Genomic DNA, 26,819 nt, shown 5'->3' with positions numbered 1-26,819 from the left:
AATACTTTATAATGTTTATTTTTTCAATCAAAACAAAAATACTGATATGTTATTTACATTTGCCTATATTCCTAATAGTAAACAGTTTCTTGGAGTAAAACAAAACAATGAAAACTCCTTATGCAAAGCTAGAATCCTCATTGAGGTTAATATAATGAATGGGTTGGGATCTCATCCTCTTGATGTATGCTTTTATACCGTTAACCAATAATCCTATCACCATGCCCAAGCCCACCACGGTGGCCACACCAAAGATACTCCACAAAACATGTTTAGGTTTCAAATCAGACATGGAGAAGCCTTTCTTCCTGTTAAATGTGTCATCAAACGTGGGGCAGAAAGTCAAAGTAATGTTTGTGATGTATTGTCCACTCAGCTTGATTGGGGCCGCACAGCTGTAATAAATAAACCATTTGTACTCCACACTGTTGATGGCATAGGAATAAATAAATGTGTTGCATAAACTTTTATGTGCAACCTACAGCACCAGCTATAAAGATTGTCTATAAATAAATTTGATGAGTAATATGATGAATGGAAATGTAACTTTATAGAACTAGTTTTCTTTATAGAAAATATTCACCTGACAAAACAACATCATGACATAGTTATTAATATTCAATGTATTATGCATGCAAATAATATTTCAAACTTTCATCATAATTATATGGCAATAAGCAAGAGTGGGAGCTCTGTAATCAAAAGAGCATTGAATTGATCATTAGTTAAGTGAATGTTGTTTTTATTTATAAACTCACTAAGGTATTTCATCTTCCTTGAACTTTTGTCCAGCTCCCTGCTTAGTGACAATGTTGGCAAGGTCACAGTTGCACAGCCAGTTGTTACCACTCATCCCTAGCAGAACCAACTTGCTCCACGGCATCAGGTCTGATGATAGCTCACTCAGATTGTTGTCATCCAGATGCACCTATTGAAAGCATAGTAACAATGAAATTCGTGTAAGAAATTATAATGATTAGATAAACAATTGCATGTTGAGCAAGTCTGCTCCAGATTTGGGATAAATTTTGCAATCAGTAATCGATTGATATCATAATTATGCATTATGATTAATCAGCTGAGTTGAGTGACCCAGTTGTGATGTTGTAGAGTAAGCAAACAGATGTAGGGCGAACAAATTGCATATTTGTAATGTAATCTTTACAAGATGCTTGAAATAGCTTATTCAAATGTGCCACTTTCGAAATTGATGACTGATGATAAGACGACATGAGTAATGTTTTCTACATTTACCAAAAGCTTACATTTGAGGCCACTCCCCTATCTCGTGTAAAGTATCCAAATGTAAAACTTTAGTAAAAAATGCTTTTAACGTATTAGATCATCTCGTGTGATATAATTAATTACGTATGCATTAGTTAGTTTCGCCATTATGTTGCCTATCTATAGGAAGAGTTGTAATCTCATATCTAATGGTATTTGTTTAATTGCGTTTAATGCTGTGTTTTTCCTCGATGCGTAATGTTATACTTACGTATTTCATAGCCCGTCATAGTTCAACTCTTCATTAAATCTAATAGATGTTTGATTTGTTTTTATAAACAAACGGAATTACGGTTTCAGTTTATTCCATATGTAATATGATCTATCGACTGCTCTCCCACGCGATGTATTAGTGGAGATCTTTTTAAATAATTGTATCTTAACTGCCTCCGTGGTCTATTGGTTAGAGAGTTAGGCGCACGATCCGGAGGTCCGGGTTAGATTCCCGATGGGGACATTGTCGAAATCACTTTGTGAAACTGTCCTTTGTTTGGTAAGGACTTTTAGGCTTGCATCACCTGATTGTCTGAAAAAGTAAGATGATTCCGTGCTTCGGAGGGCACGTTACCAGTTGGTCCCGGCTATTAGCCGTAGAAATACCTCCACCAACCCGCAATGCAGCAGCGTGGCGGAGTATGCTCCATACCCTCTCCGGACCCGGTTGATTGAGGGGAGGCCTGTGCCAACAGTGGGACGTATACAGACATGATATGTATCTTAACAGACATTTGAGGTCTGTCTTTTTAACGTACCTCCGTGAGAGTCCACTGGTCCTTCAGTCCTCGGAAGGCGTTGTGGCTGATATACCGCAGCCTCCGGTTATGGCACAAGTGCAAAGTCCTCAAACTCTTGAGCGGCGAAAACGTGCTGCGTTTCACTTCCTCTAGATAGTCGTTATCGCCAACTTCCAATTGTATCAGGTGCGTTAAATCTGAAAGTTACATACCGTTTCTAATACCTGATTTCATAATCATAATAGTGCATTTTTATATGCAATAATTTACGTCACTGTGCGTTATTTAGGAGAGTTATTTTTAATGATACGTGCGCGTCATATTATCTGCTTCCGTAACATGCGAGAACTATCACGTTTCTGCGCCGCGTCGTAATCGCCGGTCATCTGCGATTCTGATTAGTAAGCTTACACTAAGATGTCTAAATTCTCTCAACGAATTCCGCACAAACTTTCCAATGAGTCATCATTAGACTTACCGTTAAAACTGTCGTCGTTAAGTTCCACTATGGGATTGTTGTTGAACGTCAAGACCTCTAGACTATTCCCGACGAGTCTCAAGCTTTCGGGAACAGTCACGAATTTGTTGCCAGACAAATCGATCTGATTCAGATTAGTTAGACCTTTGAATGCTTCGTACGGTATAGAATCGATGCCAGTGTACGATAAGTCTAGAAACTGAAATTATACAACGAATGAAGTGTTATACTAGTTTGTGAGGTATTACCTATATGTGGATATTTCAGCTGCCGTAACACAATACAATTAGGTGTGTACTTAGTCGTGGTTATCATTACATTGTTGGAATGTTACGTGTATTTTCAAAGATAGATATGAAAATAGAGCGCTATGCATTCGACTTAATTGTCAGCAATTATTGAATGTGTTAGTAAGGAATTTTCTGTTTTAAAGTATTTGTTACGTATTAAAATATTAAATATCATCCGAATCACATGTCGTCGCCTTATAGTGAAAACCTGTTTGACAGTTTCTTTGTTTATTGAAATGTGACGCCACTGGGCAAAATGTCACGTGACCAACCGTTTTCGCGCGAAATTTGAAACAAATGAAGAATTATGCCTCATTTCTATTATAATATATAAAAGAGGTAAAAATAAGCGTTTCTATTTTTTAAAATACTTATCCGTAAAATGTCTGAGTTTTTTGTTGAAGAAAATCACATCAGGACGTGTTTTTCAAATAAGAGCTTATGAGATTTCCACTATAAGGCGAAAATATGTCGGTCTATCCCCATACGTCATTACATATTTAGTAAGGTTACCTTTAAATTGACGGCACTCGATATAGCCATTAGCGTGACCTGGTCAAGTATCTCAATGGGGTTGTAGTTGAGCCACAAGACGGTCAGGTTGGGTGTGTACTGGAACAAATATCGGTCCAGCGAGTGGATTTCATTGTGGCTGAGGTAGAGCGACTCCAGCGCAATGTTCCCGTACTCGCCGGCGCCATCGTACGGCCCCTGGAAGATCTCACTCCTCAATACTTCGCCTGGAAGTTGATATTATTCAATGTTTTAAAAGTTGATTCAAGAATGTGGAAGGAATCAAGTAAAGTGTATCAGGAACGAAGTAAATGGAATTCCATAGTCTCTGCTTACCCCGGCCCCGGTGATTTGTGTTTAAAACTTGTCATATGATTCATGGTACCATATCTATTTTACGACTTCCTGTCCTTTCGGCGTTAAATGATCACAATTAAAAATTACCATTTCTCAGAATGAAAAGATGTGGAATGTCCACATGTGATGTGTTTCAGTCAGCTAGGTAACGCTGCGTCAGTAGATGGCGTTACTTCTGCAGTTTTCGTATTTTTTTCCATTTATTCGTTTAGTGTTGAGTTCTGACCCAGTGAAATGTTAGGTGGCGAAATCTTACATACATTATCTTTAAGTTAAGCTACAATTTTGAAGTATTTACTGAAGATATCATATTGAAACATTGCATCAAAAGTTGGTGTCATTTCAATTTGTGTACAAACACGAAGCTGTCACACACACATGCGAACTAGGTTAGCTATTAAAAGAGATGCATAATTTGAAGTCTACTTCTAACTTCTAAATGGCGCATTTGGTAAAGCAGTAGCCGCCATTCTTAAGGTTCACGGTTCAAACCCAACTGCATGTTTTAATTGTTTTTACTTTTTGTATTTTTTTTTTACAATTGAATTTGGCGAACCCGTCTATTTGTTACGGAATTTTCAAAAAGTATCACTTTTACCAATAATATTATAATTAAGTATACAAGTATACAATAATTTACTTTGCACTAAAGTACCTTCCGTAATTTCCGTATTTTTTATTTTGTAAAATTCTAATAGGCATTAATCGCATCAGTGAACATGCGGCTAACTAAAAAACTACTGAACGGATTTTCATACGGTTTTCACCAATGAGTAGAGTGATTCATGGGCGTGCTTTAGGGTTTATAATTTATACAAGTATTTTTTTTGTATAAAATGGTTCAAAAATGATGATGAATGTCAAACATAATTATCGTTACAAATATAGCCGACTTGGAGCTTTCGGCGAAAACGCTGCCTGAGCCCATTGAGATATAACAAAACAACGTATGGTTGAATTGTTCCTTTTTTGTAGGTATACCGAAAAGTCCACAATATGTCATAATAATTATTATTGTGTATAAAGAATTGTGTATATGTATTGTATGATTTTACAAATAACGATCACAGTACAGTAATAATAAGGTAGATTTTTCCTAAATTGCGTAGGTTCAAACTTTGTCGCATCGCGTTTGAAAGATGTAATAGCGCTTCAGGACGTCCCGCAAGCACGGCGCTGATGTCGCAGTATCCGCATATAATTATTATGACTTGTCATTTAGTTCCAATAAAATCCGCGGGACTTCATACGTATGTCAGTGACAGCTGGTGATAGCATGCGGGACACTTAGCACCTAATCGAATTCTATGTTGTTTTCGCGCCCAGTCCAGACGACTCACAGCGCATTTCTGGACATATATTTACGCGTGGTGTTTATTGTTAGGTTAGTTAGTTCAGGTTAGGACGTCTTTTTATAACGAGGACGTTAAAAAAAGACGAGGCTGGGACGTATTGAAGTAGTATTTCCATATATACGCGGCCTGAAATGGGCTGTTTCGGGGACCTGAACTGGTTGCTGTCGAACTTATTATCACGTTTTCTTGATTAAAATTCATAAATAAGTCAAATAGAAAAAAGAAAAAAGATTTTATTTAGTTTTAGATCTGTCATGATGTCTGTGATGTTTGTTTATTATACATAAGAATTTCAAAATTTATCTTATTTTTTTTCCCAAAGGGCAAGGCAAAGGGAACTATGAACATACAGCCATGTCTTGTGTTTTTTTTCTTGATGATGATTAATGAAATGATGAAACCTAAGCCCCCACCCTCGGAGCAGACTCCTACTCCGAACCCCAAATGAAGTAAGCGGCTTGTTGGCGCAAAGCGAAAATAGATAGGTACACTTTGTTTATTGAATATTTCGATTTAATAATACTATCGGGAATGTTTTCCGACTAATGTGATCATTAACCACAAAACACCACTTCGTATTGATTATTTAGATTATTCAATGAAGAAAGCAACCTTCCCGTTCCCGTTTCCACCAAAAAGTCCGCGGCAAAGAGAATATAAATAAATCTGTATGTTGGATGGAAAAACAATTAATTATAAATGACTACTATTTAGGCCGGCAAATGCAACAACCTCAGAACAATAACTAAAGCATAGAAGGAAGGCTAAAATAGCAACAGAACTCTATAATTCTGCTCTACTTTATCTTACGGAACCGGCGTAATGTTAGACAAAGACGCATATACAAAAATTGTTTCGTAATTTCGTAGGTTGTCACAAGTTTTTCATTGCCTAGTGTTGGGTTTCACTTTAGTAATATGTCGATAAAATTAAATTTACTTACAATTAATGTCGATAAATTTTTTTTACAAGATTTCTTTTTGTAGGATGCAATTATCTTCTTCTTGATGAAAGGAGACTCTGTCTCTGATAGGTAAGTATCTAACCATTTTTGGATTATATTGTCTGGTTTATATTAGTTTGGAGCTGCAGCTCACATTCAGGAAGGAAAGAAAATAGTTTATTTATGATGTCATCCGCCGTGCACTGGTGTCGATCGACGTGCCGTGCAAATTGGAACCGCCGCCGCCGGGTCTAAGCCGCACAGACGGTAAGAGGCCCGATGGGGTCACGCCATAGACATAGAAAAGAGTATGGACTGGAAATACCTACAGAAAAAACGTGCCACTCTGTAAACATAAAATGGCGGTCTTTACTAGGGCTACAAGCTGTTTCAATACTAGGATTACCATACTCGTACCTACTAGATATAGCATTATACTTAAAAAAATACGGCATACAAGTATTCATAAGAGAACAGAAAGGGAAAGTAAAAGGTAGGTAGGTGGTGTACTGTATCTTTCGTGTAAAACTTGTAAGTATTGTATGTTGTGTGCAATAAAGTATATTTGTATTTGTAAAGGAAGGTTTAGTCAAGATTTATCTAAGTCGCTTACACAAATCTATAACATTCATTACATTCTTTATTGGGCGCAGTTCGTATCAACCTGGAGTGTTGGAGTAGGAGTAAATAAGAACAGGAGGTAAAATGAAATATAAATTAGATCGTAAATCTGTTCATTTTCATTAGCAAGTATCTATTTCACACGTTATTAATTATGTACATTATATTTACAATAAATACAAATTTATTAATTTCTAAACAGTGTCAATTTGCTTAGAAACTGTCTTTGTGACACCCTGTCACATTGTTTTTTTTTTTTCATTAAGTCGTTTGATCTTGAGGCGGGACTTGTTCAGCTTTTCTTTTAAATTTTTCATCTCGTCTTCTTGAACTGACTGAAATAAAGTTTAATAATAATGTTAAAATAGTATATGTACAAAATAATCTATAAAAATAAAAGTAAAATATATCTGATTTAAGTGCATTGTGCAGCTGGTTGAATTATACACTCTATATATGTATATCATGTTAAAAATATAAAAAAAGAAAATTATTTGATATACCTTTTCATGTAAATCCAGTCGACACTTTTGGATTTAATATCTGAAATCAAAGATAATAATAATTTACTTATATAAAACGTGTACAACTCATAATTGTTTAGACATAAAACAACTACAGACTTAGTATATACTAAGTTTATTAAGTACATAATAATATGTATCGACATCGTATCAACAGTGGCTGCAAGTTGTCTTTGATTACTTGTGGCTCTGCCCACCCCACTAGGGATTACGGGCGTGAGTTTATGTATGTATGTATGTATAATAATATGTAGTTGAATGATAGATAGTATAAACGTGTTGTGATAACATGATACAAATATCTTATCTATCTATCCAGCAGTGAGATGATGCAGGCTAGGCTGAAATTTAAATTTAAACACCATTTCATCTGTCTGATCTATAATGTTCAATGTAGGAATAGCATCGTCTCGAAGACGCCTCCACTTTGAATTAGGAACACACATAAATGAATCCGCAGTAAAATGTTTCGAGCAAATACGGCTGTACTTATTTGGAATCCAATTTCGTCTATTAATGCGAATTATCCATTCTTTCTCTTTGTTATCGTCTACAGGAAATCTAAAAATTAAAAGTATCGATAATTTTAGTACATCACTATGGACAATCAACATAACCTCAAATCAATTCCGTATTCATCGATGAAACGTATAATATAATGGATATCTCAAATATTTTATGCTACAAATCTATTCAGCAAAACATATTACTTTCCTAAAATTGTTCAGCAGTTCACATTTCACTAGAAAATTACAAAAACTTACCGATGAAACGACAGAAGTTGTTGGCTATTTTCTTTTCTTCCTGAATGTGAGCTGCAGCCCCATACCACACAAGACATAATGTCACACAGTCGAGACACTCAATTATTTGATATAAATAAAAGTTTCTTTCCATTTATTTGGAAAAATATTGTTAAATTATCACTTAAAACAATCTGAACACAAGACACTCGTAAACACAGTTGACGCGACCGTGTCAAATAGTTCGGTAAATATAAGTAAAATCTTCTTATGTATGTTACTATGTATTTGGCCGAGTTAAAATGAGTCCAATAGGTCCAAATGACATTTCATGTTGTGACAACCTCGGAAAAAATGAAGCAAAGAGCGAATCATTTGTCCTTTTCTCACTCATAGTTTGTGTCGTAAGCTAGAAGAGAGCCGGTTTATAGTTTCTGAATTCTTATTTTAGCCTTCCTTCTATGCTTTAGTTATTGTTCTGAGGCAACAACTTCTTTTTTGATTTGGTTTTCCCCGAAGGGTAAGGCAAAGGGAACTATGCCCATACAGCCATTTCATTTTATGTATTGATTTTTTATTATAATATATGTCCTCTTTTAAAACACGGTATTTACCCATTATTTAAAAATGTTTAAATAAGATACGTTATTACAAAAATATTTTTCCAATATTCCTTTTCTCAGATTGTAGTATTTTTAGTTTTTTATTTATTTATTCTCTTCATACAAAATCTCTTTATAAATTGTCACTGACATTCTATTACACTTGTCAAGTAGTCAAAGCCTTTAGAAAAAAAAAACTATCACGCACACAAACTAACATTGACACCTCTACACGCTCAGCAAATACACTGTAATCTGCACCACTACAAATGTAGAATTGATCAAAATTTAGGGTCTGAAATATGGTACTTCTCGTATTCGGACCCTAAATTTTTGTTAGTTTGCGAAAATAATACACCAAAATATTACTATTTATCGGTTTTATAACAATATTCCTCTATCCGTTTTCCTGTAGCACTGCATCAACTTTTGTATGGAAAACGAATCACCTTAAAGTGAACAACTTCTAGAAATTACGGCGAAAGGCTGTTATCATTTCTTTCATCAAAAGAGCCTGCAAGTAGTCTTCTGAAGGTAGGTAAAGTCCGCGACACGAAAAAAGTCCTGGGGCCAGGGCGTTAGTGTCGCCATATACTACATAGAATTATTATAACTTGTCAATTAGTTCCATTAAAATCCGTGGGACCTCTTCCGTGGCCTACGGGCGGGAGAGTAGACTACGGTCTACTCTCTCTCATTACCCTTTATAGATTACTTTAAGAATGTTAAGAGAGAGACACACACATACACACACATGTATTATGTTTAATTTACCTAAGTTTTACTTTAAGACAATACGTAGTCGGTCCCAAAGTTCTGTCATATATGAAAATAGTGATAAAATAAAAAGTACCAATAAGTTTATAAAAATTTATATATCAATTTAAAGTATATTTATTAAGAAATGAAAATAACTTAAAATTATTCGAAATGACCTCCCTTGTTTTTAATAACTTCCCTCAAACGCCGCGGCCAGTCATCTATCGCAGCACGCACCATATTCATGTCTATTTCAGCGACGGCTTTAATTATGGCTGACTTCAGGCTCGCCAAATTTTTGTGGGGTTTAGCACAGACCTTGTTCTCTAAGACCTGCCAAATTTTATAATCCAGAGGATTAAGGTCCGGACTGGAGGAAGGCCAATCTTCGTGTCTAATAAAGTCAATTTTTTGATGGTCGAACCAGGCTTGAGTAGTTTTGGCTTTGTGTGCAGGCGCAGAATCCTACTGGAACACGAAATGATGTCCTGAAAATAGCGTGTTGGGCAGATCTTTGACAAGCCGATTCAAAACCGTCTCTTGTTACACTTTTGCACTGGTTTTGACACCTTTTTCGCAGAAATGAACCTCCGTTGGCCCATAGTAAGAGACACCTAACCAGACCATCACTGAAGATGGATGATGCCCATGTTGAACCCGCGGAACTTTTTTTCCTGCTTCTTCAGAGTTCTCTGCGTACACTCTATCGTTTTGCTTATTGTACTTTTCTTCTATATCAAAAACTTCTATATCAAAAAATTCTCCATCGTAATAAATCACGGCAAATGATCATTTTTTGTTTTAAAATAATTGTCAAACATTCAAAAATGGAACGCCATAAAATTTTTCTAAAAGCATGTTCGAAATTTAAAAATAATGTGCCTGTGACAGAACTTTGGGACCGACTACGTATAGTGTAAATCAAATTGTACTGGTTGCGTTGGAAGAGCGAGGCATTCCCATCACAAGTGTCATCTGACTACTTTTAGGGAAGCCCCTGTAACTTGTTTGTTATAGATTTACAGAAATAAAACCCTTTTTATTTTTATTTTTATTAAAGAGTTGTTTGTCGAGAAGAAAGATTGGGGGAGGTAGTTTTTTGTATAACCTGCAGGGGGTCTTACAACATAGGTTCGACATCCATCACCATAGTGCTAGTAACGGAAGCGCGACAACACTATATAGCTAACCATTGACATAAATAAAATAAAATCGAATTGGAAACTCCTCGCCAATGCTCTCTAGTTGCATCTTTGCGCTGTACATACATAACCAGCCTATATACGTCCCACTGCTGGGCACAGGCCTCCCCTCAATCAACCGGAGGGGGTATGGAGCATACTCCACCACGCTGCTCCAATGCGGGTTGGTGGAGGTGTTTTTACGGCTAATAGCCGGGACCAACGGCTTAACGTGCCTTCCGAAGCACGGAATCATCTTACTTTTTCAGACAATCAGGTGATTCAAGCCTGAAAAGTCCTTACCAAACAAAGGACAGTCTCACAAAGTGATTTCGACAAGTGTCCCCATCGGGAATCGAACCCGGACCTCCAGATCGTGAGCCTAACGCTCTAACCACTAGACCACGGAGGCTGTTATATATGTTTAATTATCCTTACATATTTCTTTTCTATACCTTGGTCTAAAAGTGATTTTAGCTTTAAAGTGTTGTCACGCTTCCGTTACTCGCACTATGGTGATGTCGAACCTATGTTGTAAGACCCCTGCAGGGCACAAAAGTCGTACGTATTTTCCCTGTGCAAATGTAAAATGTAGTCCCTAATCTTTTCTAGAACGATAACATGCTTTTCATAGTTTAAGCACAACTATACTTAAGCAAATTTTCAAATAATTGATATCACATGGTTTCGATGATTTGCGCCCGGCCAACGGCTCGCCTCCTATTACAAACATAACTGGCGAGGACTGCATGTATATACTATACACCTCTGCCTACCCCATCGGGCATACAGGCGTGATGTTGTGTTATGTGGTATGTACTGAAATAAACTATTCTTATTGTTAGAGTTATAAAAACTTGTTATTCAGTACCCAGAGCGTTGAATGTATTTGACCGGTTGGTCACAAAAGTCACAGTTAGCTATGAAGCATGTTTATAAACCGCTTATCTGCGCATACTACTTGTGATAAGTACAGGGAATTCCTAATGAGAGAACTCGATTATACGACTATAGTTTCTATGGCTAGGAGAAATTGGTGCTGATTCCTGTACACACCTAATTTTATTTTAAGTTATACCTGTCTTATCCGCCAAAAAGGAAAGGGACTGGTATTCGACAGCAATAACATTTATGGAACACACGTCAATTTTAGGCAGAAATTTAGAAAGCGACGGGTTGTATATCTACGAGATGCCTATTTTATTCGCCCGGATTATACATTCCTTTCAAAATTTACAGTTGCCTATCCGTCTCTTTCCTTTTCGGCGGATAAGAAAATCACAGGTATAACTTGTGATTCCGCAGGTGTCTTCTCTGCTGATGTCTGCAGGAATCGGGGTCGTTAACTATTTAAAGTGATGAGGCTATTTTATTACGAAAGGTTAATCCGCTTAGATATAATACGAATGGCCTGATTTACAATTTTATAACATTTATTACTGTCACATTACACAAGCACACAAGTAAAGACGAGGTGTTGAAATCAATCTCGGATTAATATGTTTAGCGCTAGAATATACACCTTATTTGCATAACATAGAGTGTAACTGTGGAGAGATGGCTTTGTATTTAGATACAATTTAACAAGCCAGTCGTTCTTGACTTGTCGACGTAATTTATCTCATTTACCTATAAATACTTTCAGTCAACTGGTTTATTGCTATTTTAATGGTATGCTGCCCTGACACCAGGGTTGATGAGGTCGGTCATTGTACTCACAACCCACACGAAAGAAGAAGAATGCTGTGTGCCTTTATGGTGTCAAAATAGATCAAATGATAAATTAGTAACTTCACATAGTTGCCATTTAAGCCAACTCATACCCCGGACACTTCATACAAACAACCTCGTTTTACACGAACACCGCATATTGACGTTATCGGACACGTGTATCTGTGTGTGTGACGTCTGACACCATACGATTCATCTCAACTTTGTAAACTTTCGAGGGGGTGAGGTAAACCTAGCTCAGTCGCTGGTGGGGAGAGGAGAGTTTCTGTTCTATACTTAGTATTATTCCTTATTCTATGGCCAAGTCTAACCTGGAAGGATTTTTTTGACGTGACTTATTGTAGATTTGCCGCAGATGGCATTAACTACTTGGCCGGACAAATGGGGAGCGCTGAAGGCTCTCACCCGATACAATGTTTAAGACAACAGGCCTGAGGGTGCCCAGTTGGGCGCGAACCTCGGCTCAGGGCGTCGTCTGAGAGGAAAAATATTTGAAAGAATTAATCGACCCTAGTGGGTCCATAGCGACAAGCGCTGAATGAGGGAAATCGTCGACCACGCCGGCGGGGTCGGTATCGGGGTCCTGAAGTGTTTGGTGTCGCGAGCTGATTGGCTGCCTCTGTGGCTAGCCTGGAAGGAAGCTTTTAAAAAGAATTGGCTAGTAACCTTAATGCAGCGCGGTATGCCATATCTATAGTTGATTGAGTGTAAGCTTGAGCTCAGCAGTAGGATTTATATAGGCTATTTGTTATGTGTTTTTACCACATCCCGGACACTTAATTGAAGAACCTCGTTTTACACAGACACCACACATTGACATTATCGTACAGGCGTATCTGTGTATGTGACGTCTAACGCCATACAAATTAAGTCTAAACTGTGTTTGGGGGGGGGGGGGGGGGTTAAACCTAGCCCAGTCGCTGGTGGGGAGCGGAGAGTTTCCGTTCTATACGTAGTATTATTTCCTATTCTATGGTTTTTACATGCTTACCCGTCAAGAGATTGTTAGTCAAATCCACGAAAGTAAGGAAGGTGAGATCGCTGAATGCTCCCGGCACAATATCGACGACCTGGTTGTTCTTGAAATTGACAGCCACCTGATGCGAGCCAGGGACTTTCGGCAGCTTGGTTATGTTGGTAATACTGTTGTTGTAGAACGTGATAAACACGTGGACATCTGGAATACAAAGCAATAGGGTTTAATTTCACGTTTAAGTAGTATACGTATGTGAAAATCCGTGATAGGCTTGTTCAGAGAACGCGTCACTTCTAGTGTCACGGGGTCGAATCCTGGCTTGGGCTTTAAAGTCGTAACGCCGACAGTCCTTTTAAAATCCAAACTCCAATGTTTTACTATTGTGTCTAGAAACCTCGGCTTTACGAGGTTAAACCACTGAATTCGACTTACGAGTTTTCATTCATGTTACGATCATGGATAATTGATATCACGTGGTTTCCAAGATTGCGCCCTGTTAATGGCCTACGCTCGCCCCCTATTACATGGGACTTAAACATAGCTGACGAGGAGTGGGTGTATATACCACCTCTGCCTACCCTTTCGGGGATAGCGGCGTGATGCTATGTTAAGTAGTCCCTAATGGCGTGTGCAGTTCAGAGGGTGGTTCTGCCAGATATCTGTCCGGTACTGGTCGGTAGAGAATCGCTACGGGTATGCGACCCCGAACTGCTCTAGCTACTACTGTCACCTCCCTCTTCCTCCTGTGGCTGTAGTATCCTTTCCCCATTCCTCACCACTACTATTACGGATGTCTCCCGTTAAGATCGGCTGATGATCCCGATCGGTCACAATACCTAGCTTGCTAGCTTTCGGTCCGCAGCATTAGAGGCCTTGCTAATGCTGATGCCGTTCCTACCGCTCTCCGATCGTAGCGGCTCCCCGTTCCATTGGATACAGGGCGGTAGGGGCAAGAGTGCACTGTCAAACCCTTGTTTCGTGCATTATAATATTTCCTGCGCAAATGGCTCGGCTTTGATTGAATGGTGTGTGCAGAGGCATTAGTTAGAATGCAACTTGCGGTGACTGTTGTTACGAAGTCCTAAGATGGGTATGATGAACCGTATGGTGACAGTCGATCGACCCATAGCAACCCCGCCCTCTCGATGATAAGTGCGCGACTCGACTGCCCGTATCTGCGTAGATGCTGTGACTTGCATGTCATAGCATCTAATATTAGATAAAGCTACTAACATCTAGAATAAGTCTACTAACACATATGAGACATGTTTCGTGAAATAAATAAATTATTATTATTATTATTATTATAGCACATATAAGATGGTTCATCATATTGGAAATGATACTATCCTTGCGTCGGTTTTTACGACATGCTCGCGAAGATAACTAAGCAGCTAAACGCGTTCAGTATTATATTTGTATTATTAATTGACGTCCCTCACAAACTCACAATTCATAAATCGTGAAGGTATTGTATACTTATACTCTTAAAATGGCGATGCGCTAAATAAGCAGTGACAACAATTTACTTTTCCTATATGGGAATTTGCCTGTAATCTACAAATGTATAACACTTGAAATACAAACAAAAGGCGTACGTATTTTTATCTCTGTTTTCATTTCAGTGTTATCAGGATACCACCTATATGAATACCTCAACGATTATAAGAATCCATTTCCATTATATTACATTTCTCTGATAATTTAATGTTATTTATCAGATGGTGCATAAAGATAATAGTAGGCTAAATGAATCACTAAGCGCAGCAAATGATAACTTAGTATAATGGCTCACTACTGGCTGACGTCATAATCATTATTACACGGATATCGCCTATCATTTGTTATATGTAGCGAGTACAAAGCGCATTGCGTTACCTTTGGGTATTTTGGATACTTCCTCCGGCCAGGCGTCTGTGATGCGGTCGATAGTGCGTCGCGTGCAGTTGATCGTTACTATCGTTTCTTCCTCCACAATGTCACAAGCACTGCTTGTAGCGTTGCCCTCGAGAGCGCGGCTCGAAGCAACTAGGACGCATAGTATTACTAACACCTACAACAAAGAAACACCATTACTTACATAACTGCTAATATCTAACGTCCACAAACACGGGCTTCTAAACCACTACGCGCACAGGGCTCCACTCACATCGAATACGCGCGCTAGACTCATTTTCCTCTTGTTTTACAAAAGATACTGCTAGAACGCCTTTGAGTATAATATGTTTTATCTTATCAAAGCCGAATGATATCAGGAGTGACACAAAATGAAGAGGCGCCTCATTGGTTAATGTTTATATGAGTTATCATGCAACTTATACAGGCGGTCGGTTGTTCAAACAATTTGCTTTTATTTTTAGGAGATCCTGAATATAACGGCGACCAAGCTGGAGGAAATAATTAGGCCGCTCAACGATGAGTACGATCAGAAAATTAAATACGAGGTCGGCTCGCCGGACTCCACGGAGGAGATGAAGAACCTGGAGAGTCGGCAGGCGGCGGTCACACTGCTGCAGATAAAGAACTACGACCGCAACAAGTACGCGGTGAAGACGGAGGAGGACCCTCACATAGTGTTCAACAGCGTGCCGGGGCTGCCGCCGGCGGAGCGCGCGCGCGAGGTGATGCACTGTAACGCCGTCATCGACATCATCAGCAAGGCGGTCGCGGTCGCGCAGCGGGAGAACGAGGAGTCTCAGAAGTTCCCGCAGAACTACACGAGCGTCATCGACAGGACGCACGCGCCCAACGTCGACGTCTACACCCACGAGTACCCCGATGATAAATATAATGCATACAACGCGTCACAAAACCCGCCTAGTCCGGGGAGCAACGACGACCATGACAAAGAAATGGACCTGTCGCTTTATGGGTCGGTTAAAAATGAACCTGTCGATCAGAACGAGCAAGTGGAGCGCGAGTCGGTGTTCTACCACCGGACGTTGGCGAAGAAGACCAATTTTGCTGATGAATACAAACAACACGTGAGCCAAGCGGTCAGTAAAACGAAGGCTAAAGAAAACTCCTCGATATATGAAGACTGCAGTCAAAGCAGTAGTGGGTCCGATCCTGACAGGCTGCAGATGGATATATCACAGATGTCTCAGGTGAGGGTTTTATTTTATTCTTTATTTTTCACAGGGACCGGTTACCTAACCTGAAGTTTTGACAGGTCCGGTTTTTTACTGTAGCGAGTACCTGTCTGACCATCCGACCCGCGAAGGGAAAATCAGCCCAATATAGGTTTGGTCACAAACTTCCGAAATGCATTTCTCGGGAATGTGGGTTTCTTCACGATGTTTGCCTTCGCCGCTGAACCCGTGATAATCATTTATGATCCAAACATGAATTCAAAAACAAATTATTGGTTTAGGCCTACCTATCCTGGGGTTCAAGGCTGCGACCTCAGAGTGAGCGTCAAGCATTCTACCCACTGGGCTACGACGGCTTTGTTGCACGTAACACAACATAGGACAATTACAAATGGACCAAAGAAGCACAAGAGGCGGTGTTATTTAATTCTTCTTCACGCACGCTGCTAGAACATACAACATTATCACCATCCTATAATTATCGTCACTCCGTTTTTCACAAGGGCCGGTTACCTAACCTGAAGATAAACTAAATAATAATTCTTCAAACTAATTTACAGGACGACCCTGAGGAAACACAATCGGCGAGGTCAGCGCAGTCATCGCCGCAGCCAACACAAGAAAATGAAACTGATAAGGAATCCCTCTGGCAAGCATTACATCGGCAAAACGGTAAACTCTCTCTCTCTCTCGCGAATCATAACAGCGATGGACTGGCACAGCTTGCCGTAGTCTGTGATTCCAAACCATTATGATCTTGGAATTTTTAAGGCTAGATTGAATTAGCGTCGCCGATATATCGATATATGACCTTGAAACTGATCTACCCAACAAAAACATGTAAAATGTTGTCAAGACGAGACAATATCGATCGCAATGTCAAAAAGTTATCACATATCATGTAGAGCCAAGCTTCTAACTCTACACGCCCTAACTATACAAACCCTAAATTACAAACCACATATTAGATAAAATATCTGTTTTTGTTTGTGTATATCTGGTATAACACCCTCCGTGGTCTAGTGGTTAGAGCGTTAGGCTCACGATCTGGAGGTCCGGGTTCGATTCCCGATGGGGACATTGTCGAAATCACTTTGTGAGACTGTCCTTTGTTTGGTAAGGACTTTTCAGGCTTGAATCACCTGATTGTCCGAAAAAGTAAGTTGATTCCGTGCTTCGGAGGGCACGTTAAGCCGTTGGTCCCGGCTATTAGCCGTAAATACACCTCCACCAAACCGCAGTGAAGCAGCGTGGTGGAGTATGCTCCATGCCCTCTCCGGTTGATTGAGAGGAGGCCTGTGCCCAGCAGTGGGACGTATATAGGCTATTTATGTTATGTTATGTATATCTGGTATAATCCAAACCAGAGTTATGAGGGTTCAAAAAATCAAATCGTCGAAACGTTTCGAGGAAACTTCAGGGGCCCTTTCGCTTCGCTTTGCTCGTCTTGACGGGGGCACTACTCAGATACTATCGGTAAGACTATCGAAATTATTGATTATTTTTTTCAACTATCAATAGTGGTGTTGCCTATGCAACACTAGAGTGAACCATTTGCTAGGTAAACGTGTTCCACCCTAACTTACTTATCTTCACTTACCTGCAGTTGAGACTGTGGTCAAACGCAAATAGTAAAAAAAAAAACTCTTAAAATATTATTATGATGAAATCGAAAACTTTTAAGAACACGCTATGTACAGTTGTTTCTTATCGGTTATAATTCCTGATGATTTACGTATATATTACGTAGATGCGGTAGGAGAGGAAAATAATGAAAGGCAACATCTGCAACAACTAAGCCCTAGCATTACTTCTCCATAAAATGATGTGGGGGGTTAAAAAGGCCACTTGTAAGCAATTCATCTAAAAAACAATATTGCAATTTGGCGTTTGCGCATATCAAATCAATTGCGCAATGTCAAGAAATATCAAATAGCTATATTGCCGTTTTAGATGAATTACTTTGATATGGCCCCTGTAGTAGTAGGACAAAGCTAAAAGCTTTTACTGAGACTGAGGGCCTGAGAGGAAACTTCATTCATTCATTCAGTTATAGTGTAGGCTATGAGCAGGTAAACTGCCTTCGTGGTTCAGTAGTTGACGGTTGGGCTCACGATCCGGATGTCCCGGGTTCGAATCCCGCTGGGGACGTATGACAAAACTAATTCCAATCCTCTTCTGTCCTCGATAACTTTCAATATTTGTCTTCTTTTCCCAACTCTGTCTAGCATTTCCTTGTTAGTAATTATTTTTGTCCAACTTATTCTTACTATTGGAGGGGTCCAACACCACATTTCAAAGCCTCTCTCTTCTCTCTGTAGTTTTCCCTGGGGGTTGAAAATGGTTATTGACAGATTGACAGTCGTTTATGTAAAGAACACCTCTTCAAGTGTTCATGTAAGGTTACCAGGTATTGTGAGAATCGTGATAACACTAGGGAGATGATGATTTACTGGACAATAAAGAAAGTACGGAATGTTTATATGGTAATATGTCAGGATCGAATTCTATAGGCTCTGCTTACCCCGCTGGGAGATAAGCATGAGTTTATGTGTGTGTGTATGTTTCCAGGTCGCGGCGGAGAAGCGACGCAGCTCCTCAGACGGCTGATCAACAGCAAGCACCTGGGCATGACAGTGTCTCCACTACGTGCCTCCACGTCCCCGCTCCCTTCTTCCTTGCAGCCAAATGGCGCCGTCTCGCCGGTCAGTAATGAATTGTAATCCTTCTTTTGTTTATACAATGCCTAATCATCAATTTCAGAGCCACGCTCTTATCGGTGTAGCATTTTCCATTCCAGTCTATCAAAGGCCAATTCCTTGACTTCCCTATAACACATTTTTTTTTGACGTGACTTATTGTAGATTTGCCGCAGATGGCATTAACTACTTGGCCGTTCAAATGGGGAGCGCTGAAGGCTCTCACCCGGTACAACGTTTAAGACAACAGGCCTGAGGGTGCCCAGTTGGGCGCGAACCTCGGCTCAGGGCGTCGTCTGAGAGGAAAAATATTTGAAAGAATTAATCGACCCTAGTGGGTCGATAGCGATAAGCGCTGAATGAGGGAAATCATCAACCACGCCGGCGGGGTCGGTATCGGGGACCTGATCCCTATAACACACGACGTTAACCTTTTCTTTAAAAACGCTCTATTGCACATATAAACACAACATTAAAAACAATTACAAAAGTGACAAGTGAAGCACAACTGGGGGGTTTAAAAGGGCACATCGAAGCAATTCATCTAAAAAAGTAATGTTGCAATTTGACATGTGCGTATATAAAAGTGCGCAAAGCAAACAAATGTCAAATAGCAATATTGCTTTCTCGGATTAGAGAGTTCTATTGCTTAACTATTGTGTGAGTGACTAGAAATCCGGGCCTTACTAGGTAAAATAATTCACATACTTATAGAAATCGTTACCTACTTTTAAATATTTGCTCACTTACATTCCATAAACAAATTAGTGATGTTCCGAATATCCGTATCCGTATCCGCGGATATCCGAGTTAAAAGAAAAATCCGTATCCGTATCCATGTCCGTTACTTTTCACGCGGATCTTTTACGGATCTTTTTCAGGTGATTAAGTAGAATTATTAAATAAAAAACTATAAAGTTCCATTCAGATTGTTTTACCATAACCAAAACAAAAGTACTACGCAAGTTAAAACGTGTCCTGCCTGACGTTGCGGCGAGCGAAGACGTCTACTATCGTTTCAAGGTCGCGGGCGCCGACACCAATCGAATAATATCGAATAAGAAAATTAAGATCCGAATCCGTATCCGCGGATCTTTACACTAAATACCCGTATTCAGATCTGTATCCGCGGATATACATTTTTAACGATCCGGCACATCGTTGAAACAAATAGACTCACTTTCGTTGATGAGTTTTTAAAAAACAATTTTCTAAAAAAGCGTCCGAACAGTGTACATTAAGTTATGTACATAGTATAAGTTCGTTCCCTCAAATTAAGGTGTTATGGCTGTTCAAATAAAGTGTAATACGGCGTCGCTTGTAACAAGATACGCCACGGACACTTTTTCAAAATTTGATTGCCTATTTGTTATAGAAGGTCTATGTGTTTACCCCCGACTCACTTTTTATTTGTGTAGAGTGTGGCAAAATATGCCGTGCTGTTATTGGCATGATAAGCCACTAGAGATCCTGCAGCAAAACGTGACAGCTACACAGCCACTATTACCATCATCCGTCAAGATGTTGTGGCCAATGATGATGATGATATGTTTACTAAACATATTACCATTATTTTAAGTTTACGCGGTTATTGGCCCCGATTCCTGCAGACACCGCCTAATTTTATTTTAAGTTATATCCGTCATTTTCATATCCGTCGAAAAGGAAAGGGACGGATGATTCACAGCTCTTAATTTTAGAAAGAATGAGTAAATGAATGAATAACCCGGGCGAATCAAAAGGTACGTCGCTGGTATGTAATCTGTTTGACGTGCTGTCTACTTAACTGTGTCGGGTTATTGACGGATGTAAAATTTTTAGACGGTTGGTTTAGATTTGTGCTTAAAATTGACGTGTGTTCCATAAATTTTATGCTTGTCGATTACCCGTCCCTTTCCTTTTCGGCGGATAAGAAAATGACAGATATAACTTAAAATAAAATTAGATGGTTTTTACAGGAATTAGCACCATTATCATAATTAAAACACATAATGACGGGTTCTTACCGCGTTTAAAGCAGGGATATCAGACTCCCGATATTTCGACACTGTTGCAAGTATGGTGAGTGGAGTAGGTAGGTCCATAATTTTCTACGGGCAGACATATCTGTCTACCCTCTTTCTTTGCCGCTTGTTTATGTATTTGATATCGGAATGTTCGGAACCATCTGAACTCGCACCAAACTCACTACGACATACCGCACTCACTGTGTCCTCACGTTTTGTCACCACATTAGGCCGTTTTAAGCTTTTTACGACACCTACCACCGGATTCCACATGCTCGATAATTTGAACCCTATTGAAAGTTTAAAAATATCGGGAGTCTCATATCCCTGCTTTAAACGCGGTAAGAACCCGTTATTATGTGTTTTAATTATATTACCAATAGCCGTTACTAGAAGACACTTCATGCATGTGCGCGGTCTTAGCTATTATCCACAGTACAATTGATTATTTCGCATCTAGTTCGTGACTCCGGCGAATAAAAGCATGTAGATATAAATAAACCTCTTTATGTCTTGCACATAGAAATGCTAATGTTAAGTGCTATAGAAGTGACACAAATAACCAATCAATCATTGTGAAGCGTTTTGTTGACAACAATTGGCTAGTTTCCTAGGCCGACAATAAATTCATCATCATCAGCCCATTAACGTCCCCACTGCTGGGGCACGGGCCTTCCCTATGGATGGATAGGGAGATCGGGCCTTAAACCATCACGCGGGCCCAGTGCGGATTGATGGTTATTAACGACTGCTAATGCAGCCGGGACCAATGGCTTAACGTGCCTTCCGAAGCACGGAGGAGCTCGAGATGAAAACTTTTTTTTTTTGTGGTCACCCATCCTATGACCGGCCTTTGCGAAAGTTGCTTTACTTCAACAATCGCAGACCGAGCGCGTTTACCGCTGCGCCACCGAGCTCCTCAATAAATTATGAAATGTTAATTACTAAAGTGCTACAAGTCTAAAGTTAAATGCTAAATACATAAACAGCATTTACACGTCCCACTGCTGGGCACAGATCTCCCCTCAATCAACCGGATTGGGGAATGGAGCATACTCCACCACACTGCGTCACTGCGTTTTACCGCTTATACACGGGACCAACGGCTTAACGTGCCCTCCGAACCACGGAATCATCTTACTTTTTCGGACAATCAGATGGTTCAAGCCTGCAAAGTCCTTACCAAACAAAGAACAAACTCACAAAGTGATTTCGACAAGTGTCCTCATCGGAATTCGAACCCGGATCTCCATATTGTAACGCTCTAACCACTAGACCACGGAGACTGTCGTGTGCTGTAGAAGCTACATAATAGTACATTATTAGTAATTTTATGATACATGTAAGCTATGTTGGTCATAACAATCGACCCTGGATTTTAGCCCGAGCGAGATGACCAACGCTCACGCGTTTCATACAACATATTTCAACATACTTGTGAGGAAAAGTTGTAAAATATTTGTAAAAAAAAGGAGACCATGGCTCGGGGCGCGCGAATTCTCTTTCTTTTTCTATTATCACTGGTTGAATTGGCACAGCGCGCGGCAGAAAGAGACGCACTAACGGTAAGGGCCAAGGAGCCTCATATTAAATATATACAAAACTGAATACAATTATGTATTTATAATGTCAATTTGTTAACAAAAATAATTATTTTCATATTATTAAATGATCATCATCACCAGCCCATTAACGTCCCCACTGCTGGAGCACGGGCCTTCCCTATGGATGGATAGGGAGATCGGGCCTTAAACCATCACGCGGGCCCAGTGCGGATTGATGGTTATTAACGACTGCTAATGCAGCCGGGACCAACGGCTTAACGTGCCTTCCGAAGCACGGAGGAGCTCGAGATGAAAACTTTTTTTTTTGTGGTCACCCATCCTATGACCGGCCTTTGCGAAAGTTGCTTTACTTCAACAATCGCAAACCGAGCGCGTTTACCGCTGCGCCACCGAGTTCCTCTTAAATTATCATTTATCATCATATATTTATTATAACTAAAAAATATTTAATATTATCGTTCATTAGTTTCTGAACGTTAGAATTATATGGTGAAAGTGAAATAAACTGTACCTATTAAAATAGCACTAGTGCGATAATGTAATTAAACGATAAGGGATATGGAACATAAACAAGCTAGCGAGGAGTGGGTGTATATAACATGCTATACACATATGCCTACACCTTTGGGGATACAGGCGAGATGCTACGTAATGTTGTTGTTATCAAACGATAAAAAAATAATAACACTATTTTTAGGATTCCGAACCTCAAATGGAAAAACGGAACCCTTATCATATCACTTTGTTGTCCGTCCGTTCGTCTGTTTATGTTATGTTACGTTGTTGTCATCAAAAGATTAAAGAAGACAAATTATCACTTTTTTGTAACATAGACTTTGCCTTTCTATAAAATTGCGGCTGCATACTATGTCAAACTGCGGCATATTATTTATAATTTAGAATTATCTAAATAGCTCCAGGCGTCTTCGAGTAATCGAGGAACATATATAAAAAAAGAATCCGACGAATTGAGACCTTCCTCCTTGTTTGAAGTCGTTTAAAAACAAAATAAAAAAAAAGTGACTACTTACTGAGGTTAAATACATTCTTCCTCACTGACATACTTTGAAATACTCGGAGTCCATTTGTGTCATGAGCACTAATCATATGAAACAATATTACTTCGTGCACTATCACTATTGCTCTCACGTTACGTGCTATTGGTTTACTAGGAAGCACAAATAACTATGTTAGTGCTACGTGTAAACGGTGGAGGCGAATGTAGGACGAACGACATAAATAATCCGTAAAACGAAGCGTTATGCTAATTCTCCTTTGAGGTAAAACGTTTTTCCTTGAGACGGCGCGTGAGTTTAATTTTTAAATATTACCTTAAGGTGTTATAGTGTTTTTGTTCAGCGTTCTTAGTTATGACCTTAAGTAAGGACGTCCGTGTTAAAGACCTTTCGGTTTATGACTGATGAATTGATTGATGATGTTTACTTCATGTGATCAGGACTAGATATTGTGGCAGATAAAGCGTAGTGTGTATGGATAAAAACAAATGACAACAAGGAGTATTTCCGTAGCTGTATTTAATATTTATAATTTTTGTCAGTTAAAACAACCACACCTGATATACAGGGTGTTAGTGATGATTCAGACCATGATTCTGAGTTAATATCAAGTGGAATTTTTCGTCGCAAAATTCATGATCTTTTTTAGTTTCTTTAATTATTTTCAATTCTATACTTTTGCGATGGAAAATTCCACTTGATATTAACTCAGAATAATCAGCTGAATCATCCCCCTCAGTATTCGTTACGATGTCACTTACACCCCGCACAAGTACATACGGTAGCCATACAAGTGGGTATGGGTGTTAGTGACACCGTAACGAATACTGAGGGGGATGGTTCAGACCATGATTCTGAGTTGATATCAAGTGGAATCCAGTCTGAATATTCATGAAAATTTGTGTTTTTTTTTAATTATTTTCAATTTCATACTTTTGCGACGGAAAATTGCACTTGATATCATCTCAGAATCATGACCTCAATCACCCCTCAAAGTTTTCGTTACGATGTCACTAACACCCTGTATATATTTTTTACCTTTGATGGGTTTGCTCTTGGCCCCAGACTTGCCCAAAGGCATTGACGACGCCTAAGATGAAGCTCGTTCCCAGAAGGTGCCTGTTTACTCTGGCATTAAAAGCACCCGGGTTGTATGCATTCGGAAATACAGAAGACGGCAAAGAATTCCACTCTGAAGGACGATGCGAAGCGCTTTGTGCGAATAGTTGGGATATCCACCAAATAGGGATGGAACCCGGCCGTACATCTGGAAATCCGAAGATAAAAGGTGAATGATGGAATGAGCTCGTGTAGATATGGTCTTCCGGTTAAGAATTTAAGTGTACCTGAAAATAATCGGGACGTACGCTAGGAAGATGATTATCGTTTTTGTAAAGCTTATTAGAAAGTAAGAGAGAATACTATGGAAGGATAATGAATGGGGATTTCGTTGTTTATGGTATGAATGGAGGATGGTTAATGAACAGGACGGAAGGAAGTTTTTTATTCTTATAATAATATCACACAAGTTGATAACATTCGTCTCAATGATCCCTTCGGGAACCCTAACGGTTCCCCAATTCCAATAGTCTGTAATTTTGACGCGAAGATCTTTATCTTCTTCTTTCGTCGACGACGGTCCTCACCAACTTTGGTGTTAGGGTTTATTATTGGGCCCCTGGCATGTTTGATGGTGACTAATGTGATATTTTGTCATAGAACGGCGAGTGGCAGGGCAGCGCCCGCGGCGGGGGTGGAGGCGGCGGGGGCGGCGGCGGCGCGGCGGGCACGGCGCGCAGGAAGCAGAGCTTCCCGGCGCGCGCGCAGCCCGCCGCCGCCTGCGACGCGCCCGCCGCGCACCACGCGCACGACCACGTGAGTGCGCTTGTTGTGGCGGGGCACTCTTAACCTCAATGCAGAGGCGTCAACGCGGTTCCTTAACTCGCGCTTCCTGGATTACTCTTACGATATATTTTACCACTTGCAGCGGCCTATGCAGGACTCTCAATAGCAAATAAATGATTATGATTATGACTTATTTTGCGGATAATTGCAATTGCAGAAACCTCGCTGCCAGAATGACTATCACATAGTGTTAACCACTCGACTTAATATGTTTTAATGATCAATTCACAAATTAATTTATTTATTCTCTTGTTCTAGAGATAAGACCGAACGAATAGAGGACGAGTTTTATTTATTTTTACTGATCAGTAATAGAATCGTCCAATATGATCCACCAGGAGCCAATGGAGTCGTCGACGCAAGGCGTGGGCACCACCCGGCTGGGGCAGCGAGTGGAGCTGTCGTGCAGCAACTGCGGCACGCACACCACCACCATCTGGCGGCGCGACGCGCGCGGCGAGATGGTGTGCAACGCGTGCGGCCTGTACTTCAAGCTGCACGGCGTGCCGCGGCCCACCGCCATGCGGCGGGACACCATACACACGCGCCGCCGCCGGCCCAGGCACGACCCCAGGAACGCCAGGAACAGTGAGTAGCTATACTCTCTCTCTCTCTCTCTCTCCTTGGCATTTATTATTCCCATCTGATGGTGGGGTCTGCCTTCTTCGTACTTCTCTTCCACTTCGCTCTATCGGACGTGAGTAGCTATACTAGGGGGTCAAAATGGCCACATCGAAGCAATTCAACTAAGAAATCAATATTGCTTTTTGACAGCGATAAATATCTTATGTTATTTAACCATTGCAGAGTCCCGTCGCAGCAACGTAGCGTGCGCGGAGCCAGTAGAACCAGCTAACATGGCGGCGGCGGAGACCGGCGCGGCCTGTACCGGGGCGGGGGAAGAGGCCGTCCTAGCAGCGCTGCGGAGACAGCTGCAGCCGCACCTGCTGGCTGCACTGCACGCGCAGAACACGCGGCATCCGCACCGCGCACAGGTAACTACACGTCTCAGTTAAGAGGCCGTCCTAGCAGCTGCACCAGCTGACTAACCCTATAGACTATCTATACGCATTGCTCTAAAACTTTTTCTTTACTTTCATTTATACCAAACAACCCATGCCCATTTTGCTCATGATCTCATATAATCAGAACTTAGATATCAGAAACTTATAGTTACGGTCACGAGTATTAATATGTATACACTTTGGTACCATGTCACATTAACTTTTTGACAAATTGAACTGCAAGTCTCACTAAATGTCAAATATTATGTCAGAGCGACAGAGTCCTAAAGTGGGTGCATTATATTGCTCATGACTGTACTAAAGACGAAATTTCAATATTATTGGAAAAAGAAACAATTACTGACCAGTAAACACAAATCCATGAGCGCACAATACGATCCACTTCCACAAAAAAGTGACAAAACTCATTGAAACGTTTCG

The 26,819-nt window shown here is 40.1% G+C and overlaps 2 protein-coding genes and 1 long non-coding RNA gene across 5 annotated transcripts in view; 1 reads left to right on the top strand and 2 right to left on the bottom strand.

The window, feature by feature from the left end:
- LOC126368917 (chondroadherin-like) lies at positions 1-26,776 on the bottom strand. Of its 3 annotated transcripts, none has more exons than XM_050013158.1 (8): positions 26,744-26,776; positions 14,970-15,144; positions 13,107-13,292; positions 3,300-3,526; positions 2,497-2,695; positions 2,037-2,215; positions 759-928; positions 1-395 (listed from the first exon to the last, which is right to left on the bottom strand). In XM_050013158.1, exons 1-8 carry the CDS (start codon positions 26,759-26,761, stop codon positions 119-121), a joined length of 1,431 nt encoding a protein of 476 aa, XP_049869115.1. In that variant the 5' UTR covers positions 26,762-26,776; the 3' UTR covers positions 1-118. The 3 variants fall into 3 exon arrangements, with proteins under 3 accessions (XP_049869115.1, XP_049869117.1, XP_049869114.1); XM_050013160.1 differs by lacking the exon at positions 26,744-26,776 and adding an exon at positions 23,485-23,634; XM_050013157.1 differs by lacking the exon at positions 26,744-26,776 and adding an exon at positions 15,241-15,386.
- LOC126368878 (uncharacterized) overlaps positions 1-26,819 on the top strand; it is a 34,074-nt gene that overhangs the window by 1,169 nt on the left and 6,086 nt on the right. The window contains exons 3-8 of the mRNA XM_050013082.1: positions 15,452-16,198; positions 16,744-16,855; positions 18,755-18,888; positions 25,189-25,344; positions 25,713-25,962; positions 26,182-26,369. Of these exons, the coding sequence (XP_049869039.1) occupies positions 15,452-16,198; positions 16,744-16,855; positions 18,755-18,888; positions 25,189-25,344; positions 25,713-25,962; positions 26,182-26,369 (1,587 nt within the window). The remainder of the gene's footprint in view (positions 1-15,451; positions 16,199-16,743; positions 16,856-18,754; positions 18,889-25,188; positions 25,345-25,712; positions 25,963-26,181; positions 26,370-26,819) is intronic.
- LOC126369028 (uncharacterized) lies at positions 6,828-8,629 on the bottom strand. Its single transcript, XR_007566653.1, has 3 exons — positions 7,864-8,629; positions 7,079-7,118; positions 6,828-6,910 (listed from the first exon to the last, which is right to left on the bottom strand). It is a non-coding gene; the product is annotated as an uncharacterized LOC126369028 (long non-coding RNA).

This window comes from Pectinophora gossypiella, chromosome 8 (genome assembly GCF_024362695.1).
Source record: "Pectinophora gossypiella chromosome 8, ilPecGoss1.1, whole genome shotgun sequence".
NCBI classification, from domain to species: domain Eukaryota; kingdom Metazoa; phylum Arthropoda; class Insecta; order Lepidoptera; family Gelechiidae; genus Pectinophora; species Pectinophora gossypiella.
The sequence above is the reverse complement of the archived record's forward strand: the minus strand, read 5'-3'. Positions and strand labels throughout refer to the sequence as shown.

Bases quoted from the DNA above. Each gene is read 5' to 3' on its own strand.
- LOC126368917 (XM_050013157.1), bottom strand. From the start codon at position 15,264: ATGAGTCTAGCGCGCGTATTCGAT. The intron at 13,293-14,969 runs GTAACGCAATGC...TTTGTATTCCAG, and splicing joins AGTATCCAAAATACCCAAAG to ATGTCCACGTGTTTATCACG. The intron at 2,696-3,299 runs GTAACCTTACTA...GTATAATTTCAG, and splicing joins CGAGTGCCGTCAATTTAAAG to TTTCTAGACTTATCGTACAC.